The sequence below is a fragment of the Seriola aureovittata genome, chromosome 10 (genome assembly GCF_021018895.1).
Source record: "Seriola aureovittata isolate HTS-2021-v1 ecotype China chromosome 10, ASM2101889v1, whole genome shotgun sequence".
NCBI classification, from domain to species: Eukaryota; Metazoa; Chordata; class Actinopteri; order Carangiformes; family Carangidae; genus Seriola; species Seriola aureovittata.
This window is the reverse complement of record NC_079373.1, coordinates 22,442,501-22,461,078: the sequence shown is the minus strand read 5'-3', so window position 1 is coordinate 22,461,078 and position 18,578 is coordinate 22,442,501. Positions and strand designations below refer to the sequence as shown.

The 18,578-nt window shown below is 35.8% G+C and overlaps 1 protein-coding gene across 4 annotated transcripts in view; it reads right to left on the bottom strand.

The window, feature by feature from the left end:
- Nucleotides 1-3,992: 3,992 nt before the first annotated feature.
- The window catches only part of cbfb (core-binding factor subunit beta), a 34,011-nt gene continuing 19,425 nt past the window's right edge, over nucleotides 3,993-18,578 (bottom strand). The window contains exons 4-7 of one of the 4 annotated variants that reach the window (XM_056387727.1): nucleotides 16,809-16,925; nucleotides 16,469-16,564; nucleotides 14,965-15,030; nucleotides 3,993-8,438 (exon numbers count right to left, since the gene is read on the bottom strand). In XM_056387727.1, coding sequence (XP_056243702.1) covers nucleotides 15,001-15,030; nucleotides 16,469-16,564; nucleotides 16,809-16,925 — 243 coding nt within the window. In that variant the 3' untranslated portion in view covers nucleotides 3,993-8,438; nucleotides 14,965-15,000. Of the gene's footprint in view, nucleotides 8,444-14,964; nucleotides 15,031-16,468; nucleotides 16,565-16,808; nucleotides 16,926-18,578 lie in introns of all 4 variants that reach the window. The other 3 variants (XM_056387726.1, XM_056387724.1, XM_056387725.1) reach the window with 3 other exon arrangements.

Below are 18,578 nucleotides of genomic sequence, written 5' to 3'. Positions count from 1 at the left end.
ATACTATGTCAATTTTTTAATAATTTTTTTGCCTTACTATACTATGTGATTTTTTATGACTTTTTATGCCATACTATACTATGTGATTTTTTATGACTTTTTATGCCTTACTATACTATATCATTTTATGACTTTTTATGCCATACTATACTATATGATTTTTTATACATTTTTTGCCTTACTATACTATGTGATTTTTTATGACTTTTTATGCCATACTATACTATATCATTTTTTTATAATTTTTTTTGCCTTACTATACTATGTGATTTTTATGACTTTTTATGCCATACTATACTATGTGATTTTTTATGACTTTTTATGCCATACTATACTATGTCAATTTTTAAATATTTTTTTTGCCTTACTATACTATGTGATTTTTTATGACTTTTTATGCCTTACTATACTATGTCAATTTTTACACATTTTTTGCCTTACTATACTATGTGATTTTTTATGACTTTTTATGCCTTACTATACTATGTGATTTTTTATGACTTTTTATGCCATACTATACTATATCATTTTTGTATACATTTTTTGCCTTACTATACTATGTGATTTTTTATGACTTTTTATGCCATAATTACTATATCGCTTTTTTATACATTTTTTGCCTTACTACACTATGTGTTTTTTTATGACTTTTTATGCCATACTATACTATGTCAATTTTTTAATAATTATTTTGCCTTACTATACTATGTGATTTTTTATGACTTTTTATGCCATACTATACTATGTGATTTTTTATGACTTTTTATGCCTTACTATACTATATCATTTTATGACTTTTTATGCCATACTATACTATATGATTTTTTATACATTTTTTGCCTTACTATACTATGTGATTTTTTATGACTTTTTATGCCATACTATACTATATCATTTTTTTATAATTTTTTTGCCTTACTATACTATGTGATTTTTTATGACTTTTTATGCCATACTATACTATGTGATTTTTTATGACTTTTTATGCCATACTATACTATGTCAATTTTTAAATATTTTTTTTGCCTTACTATACTATGTGATTTTTTATGACTTTTTATGCCATACTATACTATGTCAATTTTTACACATTTTTTGCCTTACTATACTATGTGATTTTTTATGACATTTTTTATTACATTTTTTGCCTTACTATACTATGTGATTTTTTATGACTTTTTATGCCATAATTTACTATATCATTTTTTATACATTTTTTGCCTTACTATACTATGTGATTTTTTTATGACTTTTTATGCCATACTATACTATGTCAATTTTTTAATAATTATTTTGCCTTACTATACTATGTGATTTTCTATGACTTTTTATGCCATGCTATACTATATCATTTTTGTATACATTTTTTGCCTTACTACATTATGTGATTTTTTATGACTTTTTATGCCTTACTATACTATATCATTTTATTACTTTTCATGCCATACTATACTATATCATCTTTTTATACATTTTTTGCCTTACTATACTATGTGATTTTTATGACTTTTTATGCCATACTATACTGTATCATTTTTTTAAATACTTTTTTTGCCTTACTATACTATGTGATTTTTTATGACTTTTTATGCCATACTATACTATATCATTTTTTAAATACATTTTTTGCCTTACTATACTATGTGATTTTAGATACATTTTTTGCCTTACTATACTACGTGATTTTTTATGACTTTTTATGCCGTACTATACTATATCATTTTTATGACATTTTATGCCTAATCCTGCTATGACATTTTTATGCCTTATTATACTATATCATTTTATGACATTTAATGCCTAATCCTACTATGACATTTTAATTTCTTATTATAATATATCATCTTTATGACATTTTCTGCCTTACTATACTATGATGTTTTAATACTTTACTACACAATGATTTCTTTCATTTACTTTCATGGCTCAACTTGGACTAGTGGTTAAATCTGTAGTCTTTCAAACCAAAGGTCGTGGGTTCAAATCTCAGGAGAGGACTCCTTTTCTGTGGAGTTTCCATGTTCTCCCATTCTCACTAACATCCACATTAGGTTAATTGGCTACCCTTAATGGCATTTTTTGCCTTACTATACTATGTGATTTTTGAAAAAAATGCAAATACATTTTTTGCATTACTATACTATGTGAATTTTTATAAAGTTTTTGCCTTACTATACTATGTAATTTTTTTATGACTTTTTATGCCATGCTGTATTATATCATTTTTTTGACATTTTATGCCTAATCCTACTATGACATTTTTATGCCTTATTATACTATATCATTTTCATGACATTTTATGCCTTACTATACTATGATGTTTTAATACTTTACTACACAATGATTTTTTTCATCTAGTTTCATGTCACAGCTTGGACCAGTGGTTAAATCTCTAGTCTTTCAATCCAAAGGCCGTGGGTTCAAATCTCAGGAGAGGAATCCTTTTCTGTGGAGTTTCCATGTTCTCCCATTCTTACTAACATCCACATTAGGTTAATTGGCTACCCTTAATGACATCTTTTGCCTTACTATACTATGTGATTTTTTATAAATTTTTTGCCTTACTATACTATGTGATTTTTTATGACTTTTTATACCATACTATACTCTGTGATTTTTTATGACTTTTTATACTATACTCTGTGATTTTTTATGACTTTTTATGCCACGCTATACTATATCATTTTTGTATAAATTTTTTGCCTTACTATACTATGTGATTTTTTTATACATTTTTTGCCTTACTATACTATATCATTTTTTAAATAATTTTTTGATTTACTATATTATGTGATTTTTTATGACTTTTTATGCCATACTATACTATGTAATTTTTTTATGACTTTTTATGCCATACTATACTATATAATTTTTTAATACATTTTTTGCCTTACTATACTATGTGATTTTTATGACTTTTTATGCCATACTATACTATATGATTTTTTCATACATTTTTTGCCTTACTATAATATGTGATTTTTTATGACTTTTTATGCCATACTATACTATATCATTTTTTTAATAATTTTTTTGCCTTACTATACTATGTGATTTTTTATGACTTTTTATACCATACTATACTATATCATTTTTTTTTTTACATCTTTTGCCTTACTATACTATGTGATTTTTTGACATTTTTATGCCTTACTATAGTATGAATTCTTTATGAAATTTTATGCCTTACTATTCTGCATCATTGTATGACATTTTATGCCTTACTATACTATCACATTTTCTTGACATTTTATACCTTACTATACTATATGATTTTTATAACATTTTATGCCTTACTATACAATGACATTTTCATCAAATTCTTATGCCTTACTATACTATATCATCTTTATGACATTTTTTTGCCTTACTATACTATGTTATTTTTATGCCTTATTATATTATGACATTTTCTGCCCTATTATACTATGTCATTTTTATGCCATACTATACTATGACATTTTTATGCTGTATTATATTGTGACATCTTATGCCTTACTATATTGTAATTTTACCACATCTTATGCCTTACCATACTATGCCTTTTTTTATGACACTTTTATGACATTTTATGCCTTTCTATACTATGACATTTTTATGCCTTACTATACTATGACATTTTTTATGACACTTTTATGACATTTTTCTGCCTTACTATACTATGACATTTTTTATGACATTCTTAAGCCTTACTATACTATGACATTTTTATGCCATATTATATTGTGACATTTTATGCCTTACTATACTCTTATTTTTACCACATCTTATGCCTCATTATACTATGACATTTTCATGCCTTACTATAATATGACATTTTATGCTTTTCTATACTATGTCATTTTTATGCCATACTATACTATGACATTTTTTATGACATTTTCATGCCTTATTATGCCTTGACATTTTTTAGGACATTTTTATGGCATACTTGGAGAATGATATGTTAGTGAAGTACCTATTTCAACGAAAAAAAGACAGACACAAATACATGAATTCATATGTGTTTATTATGAAAAACATCTAACATTTTGAATTGAATATCTCATATTTCCAATTCCTCCAAGAGGAGAAGCTCAACCCTAAAACAGAGGAAAAGATAGACCACACACACAGGAAAGAGAAACGTAGAGAGTGTGTACAAGCCACAGAGTTCTTCTTTGAATCTCCAAATAAAACCAAAGTATAAATAACTTAAACAAATAAGAACATTAACAGTTTTGGTAAAAAAAAAAGACAGAAAGAAAATGTTGGTGGTTTATGTTTTGCCTTAATGCCTGCATTAAGAAAATTGAGGGATGAAGTTTCAACTAATGTGTTTACACTGGTAATCATCCAAATAATGGTATAATGATACACTGGGCTGGTGTGGTGGGGACAGGGTGGCGCTGGAAATGTGACTTAGTTTGTTGTTCACAATTGTTTCCTCACTTATGTCTCTTAACCTCTTTAAATCCATAAAGATTAATTTTCAGCTTTGATCAAGAGTTGTGGCAGAGTTCATAAGCCTGGTAGAGGCAGAGTTGGGAATACTGGCACAACTTCACCTACTAACCCAATGTGCATGGAGAAGGGAGCCAGTCTGAGAGGGTTAAAACTTCAGCAACACCTGTAGTATGATGAACAGCTTTACTGCCAGACTAACATGCTAAGGCTTGTGGCCTTCATCAGGGTTCCTAGTGACCCATAAGCCTGATGAAGGCCACAAGTCGAAATGTTTTGGTTTTAGAATGAAATTGTTCTTTATACTGTAAGTGTTGGTGGAGTTTTTTCATGAGACCACCAATGGCTGGTAGTGTAATTTCTAAGATTTATCACAGCATGAAAGCTGTTACAGTAAACCTTATGGCAGGTGAACAGCTTAGCCCATTGTCTAGCTGTGTTACAGACATAACCATTCAACTCATGACTTACAAAAGCCACCAAACCGTGCTGGTTCTGACACCTACTGTGCTTTTCACCTCTCATTGTACTGTACTGGTTCATATCCAGTGCTCTGTCAGTTTCCACCAATGTTAATACTGATAAACCAGAAAAAACTAGTGCGTACCACTGTATAGACTTTATGAATTACAGATTCCCTGATCTGAACTGGATCCAGCCTCATGGAAACATAACAGCCACTGTAAATGTAAACCTATGACAGCTTTCACTAACATGCCCTGAGCCTCATCTTGGGCCACAACCAGCTCCATGCATCCAAATGTTCTAATGCGTCCTTCTACCCATTCACATTATCCACAGTCATTAACGCCACTTCACTTCTCACCTGCTGGACTTTTCAACTTAACAATACCAAACTGTGCCCATACTACAAAAACCCACCACTCATCACAATGAAGGTACACTTAGACAGAAAGTATGTTTTCCACATTCTTCAGCTAATTAAACACCAGGTCACAAGGCCAGCTGACTTCATAGGATCAGTGTATTCTGAGAAAAAATGGGAACATTTAAGTTTTTTTCCCCCAGTTGCACAAATCTCTGTGGGAAAGCTATCAACCAAGGCTGCCAATGAGAAAGTTTCTGACCTTAGGTTACCCCAATAATATCCTCCTGTATAGTATCCAAATTTCAGGATAAAAATCCTGCAGAGATTTTTGTTGTACCCTGAGCTTGATGATTTGGCTGGAGATGCAGGGACCTATCATCAAGTTTATCATGTTTGAGTTTTCAATACATTTTAACTTTTTTATTTTAATTCAAACTGCTGTTTTTAGCAACAACCTTACTCCAGAACTTTTTGTAAATTGTTACAAACACATGGCTATCAATGTACAAAATAAGAAAAAAAAAATCATCAGTTTTCTTAGTTCATGTAAAGCTCAAACTTCTTAATAAGTCATACTTACAAGAAAGAAAAGCATGAACAAAACATTTTTCTTGGTTATAATAATTATAATAAAACCGTTGAGTGCACACTGGAAAATGAAATGAGCTTCTCGTTGCACAATATAAAAACATTTATGTCGCTTAAAAATAGGGCTTGAGTCAATCCACATTCAATGTATTTAACCCAGGAAGTGGATTTCCTTGAGAAAGAAAAACAAAAACAAAACAAAAGAAAAACAATAAAAAGAACATTAATAAAAAGAACACATGAAAAACAAAGGCAACAAAAGTCCTCAAAACTCCCAAATGTCTGGATAAATTTTGTAATTTTAAACTTAACATAAAATAGCCTAGCACTGCTACTACTAGTTCATAACAAAGCTGAAAGATGGACAAAAATGAATACATATACAGAGAGAGAAGTAATAGAAAAAGTAAACATCATGACTTTCACACAAACAAAACGATAAGATAACAAAACATACCATTTCATTACACTAGTGCTGTAAAAGGACAGGGAATAGTATTTAGACTGCATTCAGGTTTTTCCAGTCCTTCATTGATGAGGAATCTGTGGGTGATTGATCGATCAATGGCTGGAGTGTATAACTAAACTGGATTTGTACCTATACAGTCTATGATCTGCAATGATAAACTATTAATGTTGATTGCAATCCAATTATTCTAGTATAGAATTATTCTATAGTATAGACAGACAGAAGTGATATGTGACACATGCAACTGATGTGCATGTGATGTTTTTAAAGAGTTTGTGAGCTTGAGTCTGGGCTGATCCATTGTATTAGTAGCATGTTACAATACTATGTTACATATCATGGCTGTAAAAAACAACTTATCCCCACACAATGACTTTTTATGAGCTAAGGAAAAATCAAGTTTTCATCTTTGTGACAATGAACTTTTCTGAAAAAAAAACAAAAAACAGAGGGGTTTTAAATGGTTTACTTGGCTTATGAAATAGGATATTTTTCTCAGCCCATAAAGGACGTTTTTCTGAAAAATTCTAATTCAAATTACCAAAGTTTGGAGATACATTGTTTTGCTGTACAGCAATGTCATGTTATGATGAGCCAAGGGCTTTGAAAAAGAAGTATGGTACACTCTATTTTATGTTCATATGTGTGCAGAGATTAACATGAGTAAAAATATGGCATAGGGACACAGACGCTTTGTGCTTTTTTGAGCGTGCTGCTGTTTGCAAGGACCTATGTAAGGACACAGCCTCGAATCACCCACTTATTCCTGATCAAAGCGCTGTACAGAGAGTGCTCTGACGATAAATAGGCTGCATAGGGAACAACAAAGAACATAGGTAGGCCTGTGTTTGGTTTCATGCATATAAAGAAAATCCATGTCGAGAACAAGACTGATTGTATGGCATAGTGCAAACCCCTTGGAAGACAAAGGATGTTTGAACTGAACACCCCCCTCCCCACAAAAATCATTTCCTTAATGGCTTCTAGCAGTTGTCTTTGTTATCTGTCCTGCCTCAAGGTTGTTGCTACATAACCTGTGATTCTACTGTTATGGGCACCTCACCATCAGTGAAGTTTAGAGAAATAATTCAAATTATAGTACAGCAAACACTTCTTAACCCTAGAACCTGGCAAATGTCTCTCTGGATGCTCTCCTCCCACCTGCCATCTTTTTAAATGCAACTAAATTTTCCCCCTCTTAATCCCCTGCCTCCCTCCCTTCTCCAGCAAAGTGAACTTTGGTCTCAGAAAACAGCAGGTTTCAGGAAGTGAGCTGGATATAGTGTGGGTTAACAAGGGCATGTTCACAAATGTGAAGTGTTGCACAACACTGAACAATGCAGAATCGTTTTTTTCACAGACTGTCAACACCTCACTTTTGATGCATGCTCTACTGGTAATCCTGACCAATAAGCCCCGATCGTGACCCTGAGCCAAACAAAGATTGTGTCTCTCTTCCTCCTCCCCCGTTAACAACATCTTTACCCCCTTGTGACCCCTCTCCCTCTATTTTCAACATCGTGTATTAATAGAAAATATACTTTTGGTACTGGAAACTACCCCTACACATCAAATCCTCTCAGACCTGGACAAAAAATATCTGATCTTTCCTTTTTATATCTGCAACTCTCATCTGACTCAAGAAACAACTTCAACTCTGTATGTGTCACAGTTACAATATAATGCTAAATCAACTGCTCATGTTCCTTCCTCTGTATCAAAATATATTCAACTACTTTTTGTCCAGGTCTGTTGTGGCCATAACCCTTTTAATCCCTCTTTTCTATGGCTTTTATTCACTTTCAATTCAATCAATTCAGGAATTTTATTTTCTTCTACATTCAAATATTGAAAAAATGGTTGGCATGTGAAAATGAGCATATCAAACCTGTTAGGAAATAATGATGAACAATTGGTCTACAACTGCAGTTTCGTTTTGACTTTTTTTTCCCCCCAGTTGATTGTGTTGAAAATGAATGGACTGCCAGCCCTGGTTTTCGCCTCTTCCTCCCTCCCCAACTTCCTCATCGTCGTCCTCCTCCTCAGCGCATCTTGTGCTCCACATCAGCGTTGGCCATGTTTGAGCCAGGGCTGGGGTCCTGCTGTCGTCTGGACTGGGGAGAGAGAGATGGAAGGATGAAAGAGGGGAAGAGAGGAGAGGAGAAGAGGGACGAAAAGAGGCGAGGTAAAAGTGATAGAGAGAGGAGTGAGATTAGACAGATGAGAAGGCAGGAAGAGATGGGAAGGATAGTAAGACAGGGATCAGAGAGAAAAATACAATAAATTAAGTACAATTTTTAAATATGATATACAACACACTTAAACATTCTCTGCATCAGTAACATTTACCTGACTGTCTTTATAACAGCACATATATAATGATTATTGGCTTATAACAGCCTATAAAAGTCTTTTTTAGCGCCTCATATCAGCAGTGTAAGTTGTTAAAGCCTACATGCTTTAGTCTTCTCACAACTACTGCAATAACGTTTAAACATGTGTCGCTGTCAAGGAAACCTAAGCTCTGGAATATTATCTGTCTGAGGAGGTCAGGATAACCATGTTAATAGGTTGACTGATTGATAATTTTATGTCAGACTTGTAGGACACATGCTTGATTAGGGTTTGAATTATTCATCAATATAAACATTTAAAATCCAGATATCATTATAACTGCCCACTACTATTTTATTTTGTGTAATAAACATTTGTTAAGTGATTATTAAGTCTGTAAAAATCCTTTGTAGGTCAAGGTTAGGATTTTAAATTGTTTATGTACTGATATGGGTTTTAGGGTCACTCCATTGATTCTGCACAAGAAGTTCATGAAGAGAACTACGCAGCCTTTAAAGACAGTTGAATAATGTCTTCTGTGGCTCTGGAGGAGCTGTCTAATGTCGGAAACAATAATGCTGACAATGTCAAAGTACGACTGAAGAGTTACAGTTGTAAGTTCTTCTTATAAACCGGAAATATGTAGTTTGAAAGAATTTAGGACAAAAGGGTGGTCTGATGAAAGACATGTGCGTATGGGAAATGCAGGGTGCTTCATAGCAGCAATTATAAATGTTGACAAAGAAACTTTAAACATGGCCTCATATCTGCTCACAGCAGTGCATTATAAACCATTCATTAGCCTAACTGTTTATAAACTGCTTATAAATGCATAATAGCGGGTTGAGTAAAGTTTTACCTCCAAGGGTTCAAAAAGTTAACCAAGTAGAACCCAAATGTGAAAATAACTAAGTTTGGTTCGTTTGTTTAAAAAAAAAAAAAAAAAAGCTCCTCTACAACGACAGAGTGATATAGGACTGCAAAATGAAGTTGCAAATCCCCAAAGTGCCACTAGAGGAAGCCAGAAAGCTTTATAATAAGTTATGTGCGACTGTTTATACACTTTACTGATGTTGATATTTTAGTCAAGATAGCTGGCAGACAGACAGGCAGAGAGGCAGACAGACTGACAGACATATAAACTGGCAGACATACTGGCTGTCTGACACAGATAAACACAGACACACACACATGCACACACACATACGCACACACACATACACACACACACACACACACACAATGAAGGATCATTAGGTCATCATTAGAGACCATCAGCATGACAAGACTTTTAAATTTATTTCATGAGTGGGTATAGTGTGTATGTGTTTGTGAGCTTGTGGCATGAACCTGCTCCTGCTGTAAAAAAAAAAATACTTGTGGTTATATGTTTACACTTAAGTGAGAGCTGAGGGAATTTAGCAGGGGTAGGGTGAGATGGCGGAAGGGGTAGAGGGGAGAGAGAGGTGAGAAAGTGTGGGCAGAGGTGAAGCAGAGAGCAGAGCAGACAGAAATGCAGACAGAGATAGTAAAGGGGTTGCTTAGTTCAACTGGAATGTAGTTTGTGTCATCTCAATGACTCACCATAATAGCAACATACACACAGTCACATGCACACACACATACAGTATGTCATACTACCATTTTGAATCCTCACAGCCAGACTGACTCCAGTTTCTGTCTGTCTCCTCTGGAAAGCTGTCTGTTGCTTTCTCAAAACTGCTGCTATCAAATATTTATGTGTGGCTCAATTAGAGTGACTTGATTTTTTTTGGATTTCAAAGTGGAGTCACAATGAAATCAACTCTTGATTGTTCATTATAGCACCATCTGTGCTCGTAGGCTATGTTTGTGTCCTCCCAGTCTCCCTGGGAATAAAGTTTATAATGGATGATTCTGCAGCATGTGCACAGCCAACGTTCAGGGCTAAGGCTAGATGTGCTGTGATGGTAATGTAGTGAGGCAGAAGGTAAGAATGTAGTGAAGAATTTATAGTCACATATTTCCCTCAGGAGTTGGTGGGGATGAAAAACAGAGCGAAAAGGAGAGTGACTATTGCCATGTTGACAGAAAAATGTCTCCAAATGAATAATGTTGCCCCGTAACTGCTAGATGTGTAAATAGGCAACTGTTTGTTAACAAGTTCGCTAAAGTGATTTATGACCATGCTGGGGCTAGATGGTTAGCTAACTTCACGAGAAGAAAAGAAGTGACAGAAATAGAAGCAAAACAAAAAGGTTGCTTTCCACTGCTGGAGACAGTGTTTGTTTCTTCTAGACTGGTAAGTAAACAGCTGTTAATGTTAACGTTGGCTATTCCGATTAGTTTACTTTGTACTTTTTTGCTTTCTGAACAAATTTTGTTGAGCTCTATCTTAGCAACTGCTAGCCTCAGAATCCTTTTTTTTATTATTAGTATTATTATTGTTCCCAAGTGAATCTGATTCATATGATCTGCAGAATTAATAACATTAACATGTGATAATGATGTGATTAGTTAAACCTGTGTTTGACTTAAAATGTCTACTGTGAGAAAGGCCTATTCAGTTTCACTTCATTTTTTCCTCTAACCATGTGCGCCACCTTAGTAACCCATAATATTTCCTATTTAACATGTTATTTGTTATTTGTCAAACATAAATGTATCTGTTTGAAATTTACAGTATTAATTAAAAGTTATTTTGAGATAGGACAAATTCAAAATTGTAAGAGACAGTGAACACGGAAAGCTTTGAGTGTATTGTTGGTCATTGTAGAAGGGAGTGGTCTTTGCTAATCATAAGGGCAGGAGGAGAGCTTTCTGTATTGATCCACACACAGACGGAAGCTTGCTGGGCCACTATAGGCTCCTTCACCACAACTCAATACTGGAGAAGGGTGTGTGTGTGTGTGTGTGTGTGTCTGTCCGTCCGTACGTGTGTGTGTGTGTGTGTGTGTGTGTGTGTGTATGGTGAACTGAGTAGATTTGCTGTATCTGCGATTTGTGCATATATGTGCCTGTACAGTATTTGAATGTGTCTGTGAATTTGTGTGTGTGTGTGTGTGTGTGTTTGTGTGTGTGTGTGTGTGTGTGTGTGTGTGTGTGTATAAGTCAAAGTAGGGGGTCTGATGGCAATCAATACTAATGATATATTAATGCTTTCAGTGCCAGCTCATCATTCACCACCAAATCTCTTTTTGCTGAGCACTTGGGAGTGTGTGTGTGTATGTGTTTGAGTGTGTGTGTGTGTGTGTGGTGTGTGTGTGTGTGTGTGTGTGTGTGTGTGTGTGTGAGTGTGTCTGTGCACTGTGGAGTTAAAACACGCATTTCTTCTCAATCTATTGCTTTTCCATCCATCACTCTGACAGGTACCTTCTGACCTTGAATGACTGGAGTATCACTGCATTTGGATGAAAAATGTTGTATCTGCCAAACTGACAAGGCCTCAGGAATTGAGAGGGAAACATCTTTATATTCAGTGAGCACCCACATGGAAAAAAAAACATTAATGTTTTTCTGCTGAGCTTTATTATAATAAAACCTACGCAACCCAATAAACATCAGAGTGCCATAATTTTCCTCTGCAGCATTTTTAAAATGTAATTCTGATTGATCATATAGCAACAGTAATCACAGAAGTACTACAGCTACTGATAAGGTTTAAAAGGCTTTTCATTGGTTTCATATGGTTTAAGTATTGTTATACAGATGTTTTGTTATGTTCAGATGTTGGCTTGAAAATGTTAAATTTGAATTTGACAAATACCACTTATGGTGACTCCAGTCTATTATAGATCAGAAATCAGTTAAAGCCCGTGCAGTACACATTTAAACCACACTGATATGTTGTTCGAATATTGTTTTTTAAACTTTTCCTTTTGTTGGCAGAGTAATGTTTGAGCAGTAAACCACTGTTCATCAGACATGAAAAATTAAATGTATGGTGCGGCACCTTTTCCCCATGCCTAGCCTTACATGACTAACATTACATTTTCATGTCTTTCTCTCTCTGCTATTCTCTCACTCGCTGTTCTGCCTGAGCCATTTATATTGGTGGAAAGATTTCATTTCATTTAACTTTATACTATGCAACAAATACAACACCAATGTGGCGACTTCTGTCTTCTCTCTGACAGACAGAAGAAGTTAACTGCGGCTTTGAACTACACACAGTATAGACAGGGTAGAGACATAACTAGATTGCCAGCTAACAAGATAAAGAGAGTCAGAGAGAGAGAGAGAGAGAGAGACAGAAGGAAAAAAGGGGTTCAGACCACAGAAATGCTGACGCTGTATCTCTGTAACTATTCAGCAATGCTCATCAGTCACACCCAAAGAAACATCTCAGAGCAGAGCTGTAGAATCGCACTGTGACTGCTGTTTCTGTCCATCTTAATGCTAAAATGGTCTTTTATGAAATACATATCCCAATGTTCTTATCTCATCATCTGCAAGACAACAGGAGTATTTCTGTCCATTATTTTGAGTCATGACTGCTTAGCACATTGATGACAAATGTTTCTTTTTACTTCGGACATAACCAGGCTAGCTGTTCCCCCCTGTCTCCAGTCTTTATGCTAAGCTAGGCTAACATAAAGGCTCTTTGTTCACTTGAAGGTTCAGGAAGTGTGATTTTAAACGATAGTATAGTGGAAAACAACTATTTATTTTCTATGTAAAGATGAGGTGGAATAATGACATCCTCAGAGGAGAAGTAACACCTCTTCTGTATGTGATGTAATCCGAATCTCTCAGTTCTTTATTTTGGTATTCGGGATGGCGGCACGTGCATCTTAGTGCATGTGTGTGTGCATATTAGTGTATTGAGTCCTTCCTGTTAAGCCGTCTGCCCTCCCCATGTTTATAAACACACAGTGACGGCCAACATGCAAGATGGCACAGTGCCGTACGCAGCATTCAGGTGAACGCAAAGTTCGAGATTTTCCTCCATTGAAGAAACCATGTAGGCCTCTGACAAAGACATAAGATAAGAGAAGATAATTTTTAAATTTTACCGGCTCCATCAGTGTCATTCATGAGGCCCAGTCCCAGTGGATAAGTCTAAGTATGAATTTCTTTCTCGGTCTGACCTTGGAACCAACACTGCTCTGGCTTTACCGAGATGGAGAGCCCAAGGAGCTGTTAAAGGGCTCCAGCTTGAATACATACAAACTGTACCTGTTCTGGTGACTTGACCTTCATGTAAACTTCTAAACAGAACTATCACTTTACTGTAGGTATTTAAGTCAAACATGTGTATGTGACAAATAATAAATATGACCTTAACATTCAAATAAACAACATTATTATTCCTACACTTTCTTATGACAGATGCGGAAGCATGCGTGTGCTTTTTCAAATATGGGCCATGCACCTTTACTCACATCCCTTCCAAATTTATCATTCATTCTGCTTCATTGTCTGCCCTTTGCACTAAATATTTATAATAGCTAATATAAGAAATTCAAGGGAAATCAGGGGCACCGGCGGTAAAAGCAATAAAAAGTGCCAAAGCACAGGATACAAAATCTTATAACCCCATGAGGGTGAAAGACCTAAAGGGAGCTTTGTTTTACACGACCTTCAATCTCTCCACACTTGTCTCTAGTCTAAATAATATTTAGTACCATATCGAATTCATTTTATACATACATGATAAAAATCAGCGTTTTTTTAAGTGGTGGCACTTATATTGATTTAGCAGGAGACACAAGGTTTTCTTTTTCTCTCAGAGCCTCAGGGAAGAAACATGAGATCAGTCAGATGAAAGACGACCTTCAATAAATGTCTCTCTCTCTCTTTCCTGTCTTTCTGTTCTCCTCGTCTGTGCGTCTCTCCCCCCTCTCTTCTCTCCATGTGCTGTGTTCCTGCCTTTCTTCTACCATCTAATTTCTGTAGGACCATGTGCTGCAAAGCTGTGGTAAGTCTTGTGTGTGTGGGTGTGTGTGTGTGTGTGTGTATGCAAATTGTTAAAATAAGCAGGAGCAGATATTACAGTCATTAAGTTCATTAGAAATGCATGCACATTCATGAACATAGAAAAACACTTGCGCACACACTAACAAACACTTGCACACACACAACACACACACACACACACACACACACACACACACACACACACACACAACTGCCTGTGGTGACAGACACAGAAAATAAAACACAAGAATGCACATATTTAAATTAAACAGGTAGATACACGCACGCACACACACACATACACATACACACACACACACAACTGCACACAACATGCAACACACACACAGGGTGGTTTAGTGCATGACAGTGTGATAGATGGTGAGAAATGAAGGACACAGACCCTGTTCTTTTCTGCTGGCTGTCTGTCTGTGTGTCATCAGTCCCAGATTTTAGAAACCACAGGGTCCTAAAAAATAAACAATTTTGGGGTTCATTCGTAGGGCGTCAACTTAGGAAGGATGCCACTGATCTCCCCAAAGCCTTGCCGGGAAAGTGAGTTTGTCTCAAGTAATTAAATGCATTTGGGACAGTTACAAATTTCAAACCTATGACATGTGAATTTGTGAATTTAAATTACACATAAGACACTGCAAACAGCACAAACTGTTAAACAATTACATTTCATAAACTAGAGACACTTTAGGAGCTGACAAATTCAGAAATAATTTTATATTATAGTTATTATGTCAAATTTCAGGCATTTTTAAATTAAATCTGGCACAAAGTGAGTAAACTACTTTCCCTTCTGAGGCTTGTGGGACACCTGACAAAACTGAACCAGTCATTCAATAGTTCATTAATATTAAATCAAATCAACTATCAGATTAGATTTATTATCAAACTGATCATGCACTAAACCTATCAAACTGAAATTCTATTCAAATAAGAAATAACTGAAGCACACAATCACACATCACACAACCCTAAGCCGCTTCAAGCGCTAAGCAAAGAAAATCTAACTGGAAATTTGACTCTGTGGCTTTAATAAAATGGTGTTTAGTTTCCTCTAAACATCAATCAATATATATTTGACATTATGCATATTATGATGTTGTGAAACTCATCAGAAAATAACTGTATGCTCAATTTGACATTTGAGAGAGACAATTTTCTGAATAGATTAAAGCCAGAAACAGCAAGCAAGCTGCATAGGTGATGCTGTGTTTCTTTATATTTTTGTAAATCAGAGATGATTAAATTTCCAGTTAGGTAAGACTAGTCTTGCAAAGCCAGCCCACAAACTTTAAGTTTCACTTTTCATAGGTATATAGGCATTCGTTTGTGGCAAGAATAATTTCATATAACTTGTACATTAGACAAAACAATGACATGAACCTTTTCTGCATACCATTGGACCAATGAGCTAAACTGTCTTTGGTCTTTGCTTCTCATTTCAAACTAAAACATCATGTGAATTATTCATTCATTTCACATTCTTGTTTTTGCTGACCTCCAGCGATGCATAAGTGTACTCAGGGTGTGTTTAGTACCACACTGAATCTTCACTGTTGGGTGTGGTTACCGGTTGAAGAGAGCACACTAATGACTACACCCATCAGTCATTATAACTGTGGTCAGAGGTACAGCAGATGTGAATTGAAACAATGCTCGTCAGTTTCATAGCAGTTTTCCTAGACTAGCATCTTGCACCAAAAATCTTTACTACAGTTTATAAGTTTTAAACTGGCTTTGCAAGGCCCTGGGAGGTCTGGTAAGGAAGCAGATTTGTCCTGTTACAGGACAGGAGAGTTGGAGCTACACAGTCCAGTAACAGTCCCATTGTCTTTGAGATGGCAGACAAGTAGCCCCCCATTAACATGAACAACAGTCTCAGGCTCTCTCACCTCTAGATCCTCTCTGTGTGATCGGTCTCTGTCTTCAAAGTCTCTGGTTCTGCGGCGAGCCTCTTCAAAAGCTGCCTGGGCCAAAGCGTCCTCATGCTGCACACACACACACACAGAAATAGAAAGTGATAGTCGGTTTAGTTTTCTGTTTTTTCCGTGATAAAGACGTTCCAAGGTTAGAAAAGAGTTGGGGCAAAAACTAAATTCATTTCTTTCTTTTAAACAAGACAGAGATTGCAATGTGATTTCAGGAGGAAAAGAGGAAAACAAAGCAAAAGGAGGCTGTGGAGTTTTTGTGCATGCATACAAACGTTACACTATGTGAGAAGACATGTGTTACCTGTGCTCTCTCATCATCATACTCCAGGTATCCCATCCCATCCAGCCTCTGTAGGTCGATCCAGCCTCTCCAAATCACACACACCCCATTCAAGATCATAGGGGCCTTTAAATAGACCTGCAAAGACAGAGAGAGAGAGACAGAGAGAGAAAGAGAGAGAGAGAGAGAGAGAGAGAGAGAGAGAGAGAGAGAGAGAGAGAGAAAGAGAGATTAATGCCAGCAACAGTTCATTTGCACATTACTGCAGCACTGTTCTGTCTTTTCAGTACTGCAACACATTTCAGTTAGCATTGGATGTGTTTTCCTGTGTGAGACTCAACATGTGTTAAGTTTTTTCAGTTGCTGATAATGTTTAAAACCCTGTCAAACTAATATAGCAACAAGTCACATTGAAAATAACTATGATTTGAAAAAAAATAAACAAACGAACTGAGAATTGATGCTTTTTCAGAATCACACAGGGATCCATTCTCTGTTTCCCATGACTCTGGTAATAAGACTGGCTGTACACTGATCGTACATTTAGCCTAAAGCAGGAGCAGCAGCTTAATATGACTGGGAGTTTCGCACAAAATCAGTTCTTAAATCAGAAACCGTCAGCTCTTTCTCCAGAATAATACAAAGCTCTGTGTTTGGCCTCTCCCCCCTGCCCCCGCTGTAACTGCTGTGAAAACCACCAACTACGTCAAAACCTTTCCAGCACAATTGAGAGTTGGACTGGTAAATCACACACACACACACACAAGCTCGCACACACACACACACAAGCCCGCACACACACACGTGTCGCTGTGCATTTACATACTGTGTGTGTGCATGTGCAAAGTCAGTTGAGGTTAGTTTGTCTATATGTGTGTGCGTGTTTGTCAGTCCTTTCATTTTCTAGTTTTAGTTGAGAAGTAAGTGTGTATATTGGAAACCAAAATTACTGAAACTAAATATCATATGCCTAAAAACTTTTTTTTTTCTGTTTGTCATTTTGGATTATGGCCTTTCTTTCCCCCCGGATCTGTGCTTTATTCAATAGTGTTGTTGACACACTGGCAGCTAAAATCTGACTCTGATCTTTTTATGCTGGGATGATGATCTCATCCTGTACAGCTTTCAGCCCTTGTTTTACTTATTTATCTATTGAAAGCAAATGTCATGTTACTTCAGTTCTCATGTGTCTTCAGTTAGGTTTGATAATAGCAAAAAAGGTACATCAACAACCTCAGCCGATACAGTAAGGCTACCCTTGTCTGTCTTGTTTGACCTTGTATAATGTCTGTTTTGTCTGTCTGTGAATGAGAGAGAACAGGATGGGGAAATAGAAGTGATAATAAGGGCACTACAAGAGCTCACTTATATTCTATTAACAACTCTCTCTTCCTCATGTAGAAAGAACAACACAGTCAGGCAGACAGAGGAGGGTCAGGCTTTGTCTGTCTCTGCACTCCAGGTTATATTACATATGGCTCTGTGCCAGGGGGGCTGCAAACTAACCACCAAATATGTGAGCGTGTGCATGTCTGTGTGTATATTCATGAGGTGAGGGAATGTGTACATCTGAAGAATCACAGAACCATTTCTGTGTTTGGATTTGCCAGAATGTCTCTGGCTGCTGGAGGTAAATTCACGCTGCTGCATTGTGGATGAAATTCAACCATTTCTCAACATTTGGCAATAACTCATATTTTCTTAGGGGAAAAGATTTTTTCCCAGTGTCATTTAAAGTGGACCTTTTATGTTCATTTCCAGCTCTGTATTTTTTATCCTCAGGCTCCATGA